The 15,317-nt window shown below is 38.0% G+C and overlaps 2 protein-coding genes across 6 annotated transcripts in view; one reads left to right on the top strand and one right to left on the bottom strand.

The window, feature by feature from the left end:
• PSMB7 (proteasome 20S subunit beta 7) overlaps positions 1 to 10,744 on the top strand; it is a 39,594-nt gene extending 28,850 nt beyond the window's left edge. Inside the window, exons 7-8 of the mRNA XM_034751900.1 lie at positions 9,111 to 9,262; positions 10,522 to 10,744. Of these exons, the coding sequence (XP_034607791.1) occupies positions 9,111 to 9,262; positions 10,522 to 10,633 (264 nt within the window). The 3' untranslated portion in view covers positions 10,634 to 10,744. The remainder of the gene's footprint in view (positions 1 to 9,110; positions 9,263 to 10,521) is intronic.
• Positions 10,745 to 11,332: 588 nt separating this feature from the next.
• The window catches only part of NEK6 (NIMA related kinase 6), a 117,271-nt gene continuing 113,286 nt past the window's right edge, over positions 11,333 to 15,317 (bottom strand). For all 5 annotated transcript variants that reach the window (XM_034793958.1, XM_034793961.1, XM_034793960.1 and 2 more), the window contains one exon: positions 11,333 to 13,429. In XM_034793958.1, coding sequence (XP_034649849.1) covers positions 13,319 to 13,429 — 111 coding nt within the window. In that variant the 3' untranslated portion in view covers positions 11,333 to 13,318. The remainder of the gene's footprint in view (positions 13,430 to 15,317) is intronic.

Here is a 15,317-nt window from a genome sequence, read left to right as displayed (position 1 = left end):
AATTTTCCAAAGGAATCCAAGTCTAATAATTACCATTTTTTTGAGCTTCTTACACTCAGAGCTTTGAACAAAAATGGAGAGATTTTCACAGTGGGGTATGTGAACAAGATACACAGATTTGTAGGAAGGAGTCTCAATGTAAGTGGTAATGCTTCAGAATTTGGAGTTTTTCAGATTTGTTCCTAATTAAAGGCTGCAAGCTGGATTGGAAAATAAAGCAATAGTTGCAGTAGCTTGATCCAAAATATGAAAAATCTTAGTTTGATCTCTTCATTCACCATTATTCTCCCGTCAGCTGGAGTGTTTGTAGGTTTCTTTATGTCCTACACTTTTTAAAGTCTATCTACTACAGCTAAGTAAAACCCTTGTGTGGATTCAGAAGACCCTTGCCCTAAGAAAAACACATGCCGTCACGAACCACAAAGTTCCAGAATTCTGTATGGGAGAAATTCAGCTCTGATTGGAAGGCTTCATCTTTATCCCTGTGCAGGTGGGCCTCAGTTCTGGGAATGATTTTGTGGGCTGCCAGTGGCAGTGAACACCCCATCTTTGAATTATACAACTACAGAGTTACAATAGTAATTGAAGTCTAATATATGTATTTTCACCTGTCCTAGTTTCTTGATCATCTATTCTGGCATTACCCTAATTTCCTTCAGTCTTTCTTCTATACACTCTAGAAAACTGATGACTGTTTCTGGCACTTGTCTGCCCCATGTAAGCACCATTTTGAATACAGAAGCAGAAAATGCATTAAATCTTTGTTTTTTCCCCCATGTCCACAAACTAATCTTGCAGTGAGAGATCTCATGGTCTCAAGAGCTTCACTGACCACCTTTTCTTCACTGCTGCTTTTCCTTTCTTACTATGTGCTTTTTGTAATTATTTCAACTGCTCTTTTAATGGTAACTTTAACAGTTATTTTAATGTGCTCTGACTTTAAACCAATCTAGCAGATTTGAGTGCAGTATTTTTTCACATTAAATTTACAGTAATTCTCTTTAAAGAAATTCCACTTCCCCTCTGTGCTCTGTTGTCATTCCTCCCGTGCCTGTCTTTGTGGCATTAGACTAATCATGACAAGCAGAGCTGTTTACAGTGTCCCTCTTCTCGTTCATTTACAATGAGAGTGATGTATTCCAGAATATCTGGATGTTGTATCACTTTATGGTCCAACCCCTTACTCCCCTAGTCATCCTAGTGCAGTCTCAGAATTAACATCCTCTTTGCCTTCTGCTTTTTTACTTTTGTTAATTTCTTAGCTGCAACTTAACCTCCTAGAGTCTGGTCTCCAGAATCCCTCTACACTTGTTGAGGCCACTTTGAACATCTCCCCTTTGAACCTCTCGTTCTGTTAAACGTTTCAGACTGTGATCAGTTGTGTGCTAAGTTGAGCTTGTTTTTTTCAGGTGTTCAATAAGCCCCATTTCCACTCCCACCTGCTCCAGATGTGCTTATTCAGCAATAGCCCCATCTTGCACTGTTGAAACTATAGGGTTTCTCTCCACTCTCTACCCCTAGCAGCTCCTTCATGACCCTTTAGAGCATGTACAAAAGATGGTGGGGAAAGAAAAGGCAACAAAACATGATGTGAAGGCAATGTCAATAACTCCCCACAGTCAGCACCAGGTGCAGTTCAATTAAACTTAACAATTCCCAAGTGGTCATTCACAGGCACTCACTTTACCTAAACAAAGTGAGATGAAAACAAAGCACAGTCTTTTGATTCGGAGATCCAGTACAATAACTTCATAACAATATTTTTCTGTATTTGTAAAGCATTCATCTGCCTATGACATGCATCACCTAAACTCCATCGGATGGGAAGCTCGGTGATTGGGACTTTCAAACAGTCTGAGCTATTAAGATTTTATACCCCAGCACCTTCCCCCTCAGTTCAAGTTTAAAATGTAGCCAAACAGATTCATTCCAGACTAAATGGTTGGCTTTCAACCCTCTCTTTAAAAAAATTAGTAAAAATGCTTTGCATCAGAGCTGTCATCTTAGTTCCACTGTCTCCTTGGACTTTCCCAAAAGATTTTCGTGTTGCTTCCAGTCCCATATTGATCTCCAACACAATTTCTCCCAGCAGACAGGCATAGCCACACTTTCACGTATAGCAGTCTGCTGATTACACTTCCAAAGTCTAATTGTCCTTCTGTAGGCACTTATGTCCTTCAAGAGGTATTGTTTTCCTAACTCCCAGGCCTTTCTTATAGATTTTTTTACTATGTCTCTGTCCTTGGGCTCCCAATACTCTTCCTCACTCCTCAGAGTCTCACTTAAAGTAGTTTGTATATTTTACTTTTTCAGTACAGGAAGGACATGGAACAAATTTCACCCCGGTGCAAAAGTATCACCATGATATTTTCAAAAATTCTTCTACCCAGTATAAATGTACCGCATGCTGATTCTTCAGATTTGTGATGAAACGCTATACTTGTTAGAGCATTTTACTTATTTATGTATATGCTAAATATCAAAATAGGATATTGCTGGTTATCTACTAGACACGAATTCATTCCAGTTTGGTGATAACCTAAATAACTAATTAAAAAAAATCTCTGTACAATATATAAATCTGTTGGAGAAAAAAAAGAGGTCTCCTGTATGAATTGCTTGTCAAGTTCCCAAAACATCAGGGAAATAATATTCTCTAAACAGCTGCATTTGTTTGAGACAGCAGTAGGCTTAAGTGATACAATTTTTCTTAAAAGCTTTTAGCAAAAAATAGGATTAATTGGATGTAGACATAAACAACATGCTCCATAGAAAAGGTTGTATTCAAAATCTGAAAATCATTTAAGTGTGAAGAGAAATTCGATTCAAGCTATATAAAAGAGTAATATGGAAAAGTTCCTTATCCTTGCTATTTGGAACTTGCACTATAGCAGATGTAGAGAGGTAATCTATCAGTTTTTGAGTGTCTACAAAATGCAACTCTCCAGATAGCAGGTTTAAAGTAAAGATTTAATACAGTCTCCATCTACTATGATGTTGCAGTGACAGTTTAAAACTCATTCTCTAAATCTCAGCAGACTTTATAGCTAGCAGTGGGCCAATATAAAGTTTAATGGCATTACAACACATAAATCATCTTTTAAAGATGCTACTAGTAGCTCCAATATTAAATGCAGACAATTGTCTAAGTTATAAATAATTTATCAAACACCATTTTAGATTAGCCTTCCATGCTGAGTTATTTATTTTAGCCTTTACTGTAGTATTCCTAAGGCACGTTTTGAAAGATCCATTACTGGTCAGTTTAATGAACTTGGGGTTCTGTTTTGTTCCCTTCAAGCACTATGGTACAGCTGTGGTGACCATTACATGGCTGATCTGGACCTCTTTGTGCCTTTTACAAGTGCTGCCCATTTGTCATGCAGTGGTAAATGGAGTTGCACATTGGAGTCCTGGGACACATTGTGTGATGTAGTGATGGAGACAAACAGATAGCTCTATAAAGTGCTGCTTGTCACAGCTGACTTGTATTACAGTACATCACTCTTACTGTAATCTCATTTAAGAAGCAGTGTAGACCCGGGAGAATGATATTCCCAGTTAACTTGGTCTTTCCAACCATAAAGTAGGAAGTGCTCCTTTTATATACTCTGAACTTTTAGGGGTTTTTCAGATTAATTATTACAGTGACTCATTCATGCCACTGTAGTTAAGACTGTGTCAGCACTTTCATTATAACCCCCTATTTTCGGACCATAAAATCTCACTCCTTTGTATGCAGGGTCCCTACACAGGAACAGGCTTTTTAAACCCGTTTTTACAAGGGCATTTTGGTCATCTTTTTAAATTATGAAAGGCTGGGAAAGATATTTGTCACATTTGGGTGCTGTTTAATTACATGTTAGATTTAATTAAATAGACTGGTCAAATTATGGTCCTGTAGTATTTAATATTCTGAGAGGATCTTAATTATAACAGGCATCTACCAAATAGAGACTGTTTTGGTCTAACAGTTACTTTGGGTTTAAGAAGATTTTGCTAACAGAGTGACACACATGGTGCATTTTAAAAACAAAAAAATGCTTTTTTACCCAAGAGACTGAGGTGACGCTGAAGGAAGATTTAAAACAGCACAGTTTTTACATTCAAATAGAAAAGGCCTAATCTATTGCCAGAGAGAACTAAAGTGGATACATTATCCTTAACCTGTGGCCTATAATGTATTCCTTAGTTTAAATTTCATTTGAGTTTGTTTAAAACGTGTACAAAAGGATTCATTTAAAATAGTGGTAAACTTCCAGGTAACCAAAAAAGTGTAATTTTATTTGGTTTACTATGTTCATTTCCATAGACAGTACTAAAATGTTCCTGTCATAGGATTCTAATTAATGAAATTATTCTTTTACCAAATGAAAAAAACCCTCATTCACTACCCCAAAACACTGAAGCGATGTGCCGAAATTTTTTTGTGTGGCTTTGCTGGTTTGTTCCCCTGGGTGAATCTGCACAAAGTGCAGTTGAATCTATTTTAAAAGATTTCGTCTGATAAAATGGGAGTGAAGTAAGAAAGCGCACTGTTTCTGGGGCTGAGTACAGACCTCTTGGTCAATGTCATAATTAAGCTGTGAGAATATGAATACTGCTAATAACAAGCTCTTGTATGGAGGGTCACTGGAGAATGTAAAGTCTGCCTTGGGTACAGACATGATTGTGGCTGAGCTACTGTGGGGATCCTCTTCAGCTGCACTTGAATCCTGGCGCTTGTGCAGCTGCCGCTTGAATCTGAAAACATCTAGGACAAGCACACACCCCCTAAGGATCAGTATTTCCTGGGGCGGGAGTTTAAAAAAAAAAAAAAAAAAAGTTTCAAGGCTTTACATGAAGTGAGCAGAGCTGCATTTACCAAAAGCAGCTTTGAAAGCTAATGTGCCAGTGCATTCCCGATCTCTAATGATGGCAAGTTAGATATTCAAACTGCTACAAGAACTATTAAGAGCTTGGATAAAACTGGTAACTTTGGAGACTCAGATTTCAGTTGCTCCATTGTGCCTTGGTTGTACATCATGTTTAACTTGACGTCGCCATAGGGTTGGACATGTCTGCAATAACTAACCACCACCTTGGTGAGTGAAGGATAAAACGGTGACTTGGAATTTCCCTATATGTGTATTAGAGTCCTGGTTTTTAGTACAGCTTTGTGAAATTGAAGTCTGAATTAACGTGTTATATTCAAGTCAGAGAATAATCATTTTTTTAAAAACATTCCTTGATCTTATGCATTGGAAATAAATTATAAAAGTGGGGGCGGGAGGGGGTTATAACAGTATACTTGGATGTTTAATTATAGCAACTTCAGATGGTGAGATTTACACACCAAAGAGCCCAATCCTGCAGTGCTACTCAGACAAAAGTCCAGTTGAAGTTAATCCTAGCACCAGCACTTATGTAAAAGTTCTGATAGAGTAGAGCCTGCAAGATTGGGTCCTAAGTAATGTTTTCCCCTTGATGAGTATAAATTTACATAATGTATTACTATAAGTATTATTTGGCCATTGAGAAGATAGTACTTTCTTTGGTTTCCTTAAGGCAGTGGTTCCCAAACTAGGGTTCGTGAATGTTACAGGGGATTCTCAGGAAAAAAATTCCCTAATGGTGGACAGAGCTGTCCCTAGGAGCCCCTGGACTTCCACGAGCTAAGCAGATAAAAGCAAGCATACCTATCACAATGAGGAGATTTAAACTTCAAGACTCTTTATAAGCAATGGAAAGGGAGGTGGATACTTTTTGCTGTTTTTAAAATTAAATAGGCAGCTAGTCTTGTTCTTCATAATAATTTTAAAAGCAACTTTAAGCTTTCTTGTAACGTGCGCTGTTTGCCTGGACTGCTCAAGACCTGATTGCTTGTGTAGGAGGAGCTCTTTGAGTTGGCTTCTTAAATACCTTCATGCTGTTTCACATCTGATACTCCTTGATGGAATCTTGTCTTATAACAGGCTTATTCAAAGTGATACAAGCTACAAAAGTGAGGTCTTGGAAGCGTGTTGCTGTTTTCATAACAGTGTGTAATAAGCATGTCATAAAAACAAATTGTATATTTCCAAGAGCATTGCTTTTATCATTTATACTCCGGTAAAGGAGAAAATCCCTAGAAATATTCATTTTTAGGAGAGGGTTGTGAGACTTGACATTTTAGTGAAAGGGGTTCACAGGTTGTTAAAGTTTGGGAACTACTGCCTTAAGGTTTAATATATTGCTGCAGGAGATTAAATTGTGTTTAATACCTAAAAATCACGTTTTGCCTCACTTCCTCATGAGTGGGTATTTTAGTATCTGGGTGTTTTTTTGTTTTTAATACACTGGTGTATCCAGCCCATTTGTACCAAGTAGCATTGAATTTATGCCACAATTGGTATTGGGCAAGAAACCTATCCATTACCAGCTGATTATCAATAGTCAGATGAATTTTTGCTGCCCAGGTGACACTTGCAAACTCTTCTCCTCTCCCCAGGAATGACTTCTGAGGATGGGGGGTGGCGGGGGAGTGAACAATTTCCAAGGGTCAGCCATCAAGCAATAATTAACAAGGCAGCCTCCAGGTATTTTTAAACAAAAACCAGGCTCCATCATCTCATCCCAACAGTGTCTGGAGTGGCTTAATCTTTCCAGTTACAGTTTAGAGTGATTAGAGGGGACCAGTCCTGGAATGGAAGAAAACAAAAACAAAAAAATTTAAAATCAATTTTAAAGTCAGCCCAAATGAGGGAACATCTTTTAGAAGTGGCTTCAGTGATTGTCTCTAATTTCTGAGGACCATTTGGTCTTTCAGAGACCACTGTCAGTCTTGGAATCGTACCTGAATCTTTTTTATGGGTTTTTAAAAATCTCTTTGACTTTAAAGCCAATCAGTTGCTCTTTTGGTTCCCAGAGTTGTGATTTATGGATTTGACATTTATATGTGGCTTTTCCTAAATAAGTGAGCATTAGTAGGACAGCCGCTTGTGGTGTTATGGTGTGTGTGTGGATATTTAGTCTACTTTTCTTTTCCCCCTGAAGCATGAGGGAACAGTGGGTCCTAAGTTGTGATTTGAAGAGAGCTGGCTTGTTAAATGTGATCTAACAGGTCGGAATAAGGAAACATTATATATAACGTTCCTACTATTATCTTTTAAAGTAGTTGCTACAGGGATGTTTTGGGATCATGAATGGCAGAGGTGGTGAGCCATGAGACATCTGTTAAGTTTCAGCTAGGGATTGCATTTTTTCCAACTGTGAGCCTTTTCCAGATCCTGCTGGATATATATGAAACATGCTGATGAACCACTCTACCAGTAATATAACCTTTGTCACCTCAATACAATTTTAATGCAGTATGTTCAGTTACCATGTGAAGTTGCGGCTTCTCCTTTGTCTCACAATACCTAATGGCTTCCAAAATTGTTTGCAACATCCCTGAATCTCCTCAGGGATTGTCAGTTAGGAGTTGCATTTGAAATTAAACCTAATTCTTTCCCTTGCTGAGTCTGTAGAGGGAGCTAATGTAGCTCTAATAGGCTTTCCCTTTCTGCTACAGCGAAGCTACAATTATGCGAATCTTTTCAGGCTGTAACTTGCTGTACACAATGCATAGTTTGAGGCCAGTTATACCAGAGTTATTCAATGAAGGGTTGTGTTGTAGTTGTGTATACAATTAAATAGATTTTATTGTAATGTACTCTCTGGGGCAGGGGGTTGTTGCTTAGAGCACTGGGCAAGCATTGGGCTGATGCATGGAACTTACTGCAGTCTCTCTGAAAGGTAATTTCCATTAAATACAGAACAATTCAAATTTCCTCTGAGAAACTGTATAAGCCAGGTGTCTGTATGGTGTGTATTTCAAGAACATATGCATGCTTTAAAGAGTAACAAACTCTTTGAGCATTAGAAATCCTATGCAAAGGGGTATGTTTGTATCTCAAATACACATTTGTAAACTTATACAGGACTAAAAAAGTAGTGCATAATTTTAGCCATAATAGGAATTTTCTTTAGATAGAGGTTTTCCCTGACTTGAAACAAGCAGCATATCTTTCCTTTCCTAGAATATCCTAGTCTAGAGCTGAGTAGAATTTTGCTGCTTCATTAACTCTGAACTAGTTAATGAAACTGCACAGTAGTGTCTGTACTATTGACAAAAGTATAAATGTATTACATGTTCATTTCATATTAGTAGTTAGTCTATTTAAATTGAAACATTGTAACAATCAGTATTTACAAATAGTAAATTTTAAAATTTACAAACACACACTTTACTTGGATTTATATAAAAGTGGCCATACTCCCATTCCTGCTATAAATTTTATATTTTCAAATTGTGTTTCTCAATGTTTCTTTTAATACTCTTCTCCCGTGCACTACACTGGCATCTGAAAACATTAGTTAGCTATGATGCAGTGCAGATCAAAGTTCCCCTGTAATGCAGCTATTCAGATGAGCAGAATAAATTTTGCATTCCAAGTTGGCTATGTTACAAAACATACAAATCATTTTCTTACTATAGAGGATGATTAAATAGTCTCTACTCAAGGCAGTCTTTAACTAAACTACCAGGCAATTTGTATGCAAGTGTTTTACACTGGGCATTACAGGGGTACGTGTATGTATTTAAGGTCTGGAAGCTACTAAATCATTATGAACGTCAGTTTCTCCCCTTCATAGTTTAAGGTTTTTCGTTTCTAAAATTTGTTCACGCTGACATGTCAGTTTGACCTGTACCGATGATGGCGCTAATGATAGGAAAGCTGGCCCTTTGGGTAGTGCTGACCATTGTTCAGATTCACAATACTGTATTATAAAGAGGATGCCTGTGTTTCTACCTTTATCCTTCTAAGACTACTTAGGGCATGTACAGAAATATACATCTCCATCTGATAGTACTGTCTCAGTTAATAGGGCAAGTGATCCTGTTGAATCACACTTCAGTAACCTCTAGAAAGTAGCCCCTTAATTTGATCATTCATAATTTCGCTCCTTCTGTACATTAGATTAGTTTTCCCTTTTATTTAAATGAAATGACAATTTAAGAACTTTTCTATCTAACTACACTGTGCTGCACAATTTCCCCATTTACAGGAGGTAGTAAACTAGACAAGCTTTATTTTATTTCCCGCCAGGAAGAGGAAGCCAAACAGCTTGTGAGAGATGCCATCTCAGCTGGCATATTCAATGATCTGGGCTCCGGCAGTAACATAGATCTCTGTGTTATAAGCAAAAACAAGTTGGATTTTCTCCGTCCTTATGATGTGGTCAACAAAAAAGGCGAAAGGTTAGTATTTCTGATGCTGCATATTGTCCACTCTTTCCCTAACATTCCAGACATTTCAGTCAGACCCTTCCCAGTATATTTTGATACTGCTTTTTCAGTGTCTACCACCATTAGCTCCTGCCTTCAGAGAGAAGAAGGGCTTCACCCATGTTTGGAGAACAGACTGTGCATGGGGTTGCTGGTTTTAAACCACTCTCTGGATCACTAGTATTTCCTTTAAAACAGAGAAGTTTGTAGAGATTTTTTTGTAAATAATTGTGGGAGGGACTATCAATTGTCTATGGTTAACTTTGGCCCAACCAAAAATCTTCAGTCTAAAGGGAAAAAGATAAGGAATTTAGGGGAACCAATGTTGCAGGTTGTCAGCAATGCTCCTTTCCCCTGGAACATCCCCCTCTTGACCTTTTCACCACCTAGAACTTTGTGCTATTTATGTTCTCCAGCTCCCTAGTTTGACAGGCCACAGCAAAAGAGAGATCCCCCCATAGCCCTCCTTTCACCACATTGTGTGTGAAACTACAAATGTGACAGACCATTTTATGCTGTTGCTCTTTCTTCCTTTAAAACCACAGCTGATGGATTTGAATTCCCTGAACTTAAACTTTCAAAACATTAGTTAAGTACAGCCACTGTACCTTATTTAAGTATGATTCTGCAGTGCAGTTTTCATAATTAGCCTCAGAGAAGTGACAGAACCTTTTAGGAATACTCAAGGCACAGAGGTGGTGAAATTCCAAAGTAAGCAAATGTGTTTGCAGTTAGTTGGGTAAGAGACAGGCTGAAAGTTTAACTGCTAACCATGCAGTCACCCCAGCACACTGCATTGCCTAATCAGTGAGTCACAGCCCCTGCAGGCAGTTGAAAGATTTTGCAATATGTATATTTACACAAGGTGTAATGTGGTTGTGTAATCTTATATACCATTGCCGAACTAGTGGAATGGAAATAAAAATTCACCTTTCTTTAAAGCGAACAATAGGGAAAGGCACAGTGCCAATCCTCCAAACTTAGTCACGGTAGTTCTACTTGAATAGTATGAGCTGCACAGCTCCGCTGTTAAACCTGCATGGGATATGCGACTGAGCTGGAACTTGTTCATGTAAGTCCAGGAGAGAATTCCTGTACCTTACCATTCATCTCTTCCTTAAAGTGAATATCAAAGAAGCTGTCTTTAAAACCATTGTTAAGAGAATTTCGCTAGGGTTGAATCTAATGTTGGGGAGCTGCTCTGTGACTTTCATTGATTATCTTTTCAACAGGTATGGTAAGTACAGGTGTGAAAAAGGAACTACAGCTGTTCTCACAGAAAATGTGGCTCTCCTGGAACTTGAAGTGGTGGATGAAACAGTACAAACAATGGACACTTCGTGAAGTATTACACTAAACTGTAGTGACACTACATGTTAACCATGGCTGGTTTATACTAGAAGCCTTCCTGCATGAAAATCCTCAATTTATAGTAAATAAATGGGTTCTGACCAATTTGTTGAGTTTTTTTCTGGTTTTCTCTGATTGGCTGATTTACCATTCCTTACCTACAGAACCAAACAAAAACCCCTTACCCTCTGTGTGATCTTTCTCTGAACGGTCGTGAGTCACAGAACAGAGGTCTGAAGAACTCATTCAGCTAGTTGGGCCATTCCCATGTGAATGGATGTCGCCATTGTCAGTAATCAGCTGCTACCTGTACTTTGGGTAGTCAAGATAGGACTAGCAGAAAAACCTGCTACCACTAAGTTCAGTGGCTTTTCTCTCTCTCTTCTGTTTTAACACAGAAAACAGCAGCTATGCATTGTATTTCCCTCAAAAATTAGCCCATTACTAAAGAGTCAGGGTAGCCTCTAACCTGTACAACAGCACAATGGTTAGACATTGTTTTTAGAAGGCAGAATTTGTCAGCAGAACTGATGTAACTTTGAGATTTAGTCCATTTCCTTACAAGTTGACAGTTTCACACTGTGCATCAAACAGATATTGGGGGATAAAAACACTTTACAAGAACAATTGTAGACTTAAGTCATTTTGCAACAAAACACTGTATTCCTTAACACTGAACTCAAATATAGATAGTTTTTTACAAAGGAAGTTGTTTATTTTGTAAATCATGGTTTTATTTATCTAAAAATGCACAGTTGCAAAAATTTACCTTTTAAAATACATTTACTTATAAGCACTAATAGATCTTATGTAGCAAGGAAGTGACCAGACTTATCAAAACACTCAAGTAATTTGAGCCTTCTTGACAGCCAAAGAACTTTTATTCTACATTACACCAACAGAGGCATTGCACAACTATGTCTATGAATGTGTAGTTGCCACTATAGTTTAAAGGAAACCTGCAGTACAAAGGTGACAATCTTTATTATATTTAAATATAATAAATCTGGCTTCTTGATCATTTCTGAACGTTAGCATTGGGAATGGAGGAAGCATTCTGGCCTCTCTCCTACATTCTCATGCTGAGTTGAATATCCTGGACTTCCTAACAGGAAGTAGATGCAAGATGCCATCTTACATAAAAATGATACCAGCATCATTCACAACCATGAATATCTTGACTAGTTTAACTGGGCACTGCAGTTTTCCTTTAAGTAGTGAGAATTAGGTTTAAAAAATCCATTCAAAGCATATACATGTATTTAACCCTCTTACCCTAATTTTATTTCCAAGAGACTAAGGCCTTTAAAAAAAATTTTTTTTTAAAGGGTAAGCTGTCACAGGCTGTATTTAAACACGAACAACTGCCACCCACAAACATACATGATAGTAATGGACTCTACCTCACACAGAAGGAACACTATGACAGTACAAGTTTAGTTCCCCTGGTGTTGTCCTTTGAGACTGTTAAGTGCAGCAGTTCCCCTGAACAGTCAGGTGAAATGGAAACACTTGAACGTGAATCCGCCCGTTTGGTTTCTAAAGCAGTGAATACTTTTCATTGTCACTAATGAAACAAATCATTGATTCAATGAAAATTTAGTTGACTGAAAAATTTTAGGTCTTTAAAAAAAAAATTAGTCTTTTAAACAAGAGATCTCCTTCAAATCAGCTTGAGTTTCTTATAAAAATTCACATTTTATAAATTAGCTTTCACAGTTAAATAGGTATGGGCTGAACCTTATTTAAAATTACACAAAGCACTGGTCTTATTTCATGCTAAATGTAAATAACATCGTTACTATGTTTGAACAAGTTTTTAAAACACTGCTTTCCTTACATTTTATTTATGAATGGCTAAAGTACCATCGGATTTGATAAAGTATCGTCCCCAAAATAGAATTGGCTTAGAGTAACACTGGTTTTATAATAGACTTTTAGCCTAACAAGATTAATGCCAAAGGGGAAAATACATTTATAAAGATACATTTCTTGTAGAAGCAATGCTTTTCAGGTATATGCTAGACTCACCTCATTGTCTATAACCAAGTTAACAGAGAAATGCATCAGCAAAATATTCACTCTACATTTTCAGATAAAAAAAAATCTTCAAACAAATGTCCCCCCTTCCTGTTTTCGCAAAGGAGGGGATAAAACACATAGCTGAATGCTTTAAAAATATATGAACTAAAAACTGAAATTGCTATTAACCATGTGCAGAAGAGGCAAAGTAGCAGTTATACAAATTACACAAAATCTACTGCAATTCTTACATTAGTATAAAGTGATTTCACTGAAGGAATTATTTCAATATTTCACATTACAGTTAAGATAAAGGGGTGTGTCAAAGGCTCAATGAGACACCCCTGTTAATATAATCTATTCTAGATTACACACAACAGTTTTAAGAAAGGACCCTTAAATGATCTACATCTGTAACATGTTATTGGCTTTTAAAAAAAAAATGCTTGCAATACCTCATAGAATCTTCACTTTAAAGCATGACCACCTGGTAAGAGTCCTTGTCAAATAACCTGCAGATATAATGGAGCATCTTGCTACGAGTGCTCAACTCTCTCACTTGAGTTTGACTAGGCACCGGTCGGTTTCATCTGAGAAATAAAAATTCAAGTAAGACTAAGCTGTGATGGCTTTTCTTAGAGAGTGTTTGCAGATGATTCAAGTGCTGGAGGTCCAAACATGCATCTGTTTTGCTATTTGGTGCACATAACCAATGTCAGGTCTCTGATCTGGATCAGGGTATATGCACATGCTGACCAGTTCCCGTAGCTGAAAAGGAAGGGAAAAAAAAAATCACATGAAAATACAATGTAACATCCTGTTTCTTTTTGGAAAGGGTAAGGGACTATTTGAATGCAAAGAACCGTGGACTGGAGTGTCAACTCCTGAATTCTTTTCCACCTGCTATGTTCATGGCAAATCAGGAAGTGTGTGTGTCCAGTTTCCCTATCTGTAAAATGACTTGTCACTAACTAGACAATTAACTTTATAGCACCGAAGTCTAATATTCTGTACCAAGTTGGTGCATTCAGTAATGGCTTCTTAGACACATTCTAAGATGGCTACAATGAGCAGGTGCCTGAAGGAGGAGTGAGTGTTTGCTCCGTGTACAGGAGGTGAGGCACTGAATTATGAATGGGAAGGAGGTGGTGATGAAGGGTTCAATAAGGCAGGCAGAGTAGGTGAAACATCAGTAGGGATGAAGTAGCAGAGTAGAACTGAGCTTTAACAGTGAGGACATGGAACTCAAACTGGATATGAAAAGATAAGGGGGGGCGGCACAGAATGACATGATCAGGATTTGGATGCAAGGGAAAAGCATAGGAAAGAACAGAAAATGAGCCCCAAATTGCAAGTCTGACAGAGATGACACATGATACGACTTGTTGGTGAAGATGGAGAAACGGAAGTGAATTGTGGAGTTCAATTCAAGGAAGTTCTATTCAGGACACCCGTCTATATAATGATCCTGCATTCCATCCTAGCAGCAAATCAGTGGCAGTTAGCCAGTTCAAGATTGAATTAAGTTTTGAAAAGCACTTTGAGATCCTTAGACACAAGATAGAGCACTAGCTGTGCGAGATACAGCAGCGTGACAATGACACTCTTGACTCCAGGACCTTAATGGAGAAAAGAAATGGGTCCCTGATTATAAGTAATAAAATGCAGAAGGACCAGAGTCTCCCTACCTCCCCAGCCTCTTTATTGTACACATGAAAGATTGTAGCTTTTAATTATACAGACACTGAAAGCTGCTCGTACCCCCGAGGCATGGGGGGAGAAAGCCTTGAGCCTCTGATCTTCTCACATCCTCCCAGTAGCCACAGTGCCAATTATTTTAATGGTAATTAAAAGCATGACTGTACAGCCATCAAGCACACAGCTTCAGCTGCATTTCTGGATTCACCCAATTGAGGTTTTCACTTCTGAATGGCGCTACGTCCTGTAAAATGACAATTCTTTCTGGGCCTGACGCAGATTACAACACAAGGAATGGCAGCACAGTAGTACAGGGTGAACAATGATCGTGTTTATAGAAGGGAGACACACCACAAGGGAAAAGTGCCAAAACAGACTGATTCAACTACAGGTACTGATGTAGCCTTACTACCTACGATTGGGGGGTGGAGGGAAAGAGGAGGATGTTATGCTTTGTCATCTCTCCTATGGCCACAGTATAAACTCACAGTATCTGATCACTTCTCACTAAAATGAGGAGTAAAGTCTACCATGAACTCCATGGACCCTTTGACTCTCTCTCTTTTGGGGATAAAAACGTGTATGCTGTTTATATCTGATAACAGCTCATCAAAGTCTTAGCATGTGCCTGTACCTTGAATTATAAAATGGATGGTATTTTACTAATCTCAGATGATGCCAACCTCTTTATTATTTTAATACATTCTAAGCAGTCAATGTAAAGTTATGTGAAATCAATCTGCTGCCTTTTGGTAGGGTAAATTATGCTGCTCGAATTCAGAATGATGGAGAGGCAAAGATTTTCTCCAACAACCATCCTAGCATGCCAAGAGCTATATATAACTTCCATTCTTATCTACACGTGGATCATAGATGAAGCCTCGATAATCACTTACAAATAAGTGTTTGAAATGACTTGATCAAATTCTCTTCAGCAAACAGACTGCGGAGTTGGAAC

Source organism: Trachemys scripta, chromosome 17 (genome assembly GCF_013100865.1).
Source record: "Trachemys scripta elegans isolate TJP31775 chromosome 17, CAS_Tse_1.0, whole genome shotgun sequence".
NCBI classification, from domain to species: Eukaryota; Metazoa; Chordata; order Testudines; family Emydidae; genus Trachemys; species Trachemys scripta.
Note: the sequence above shows the minus strand (reverse complement) of the source record. Positions and strands in the feature narration are given on the sequence as shown.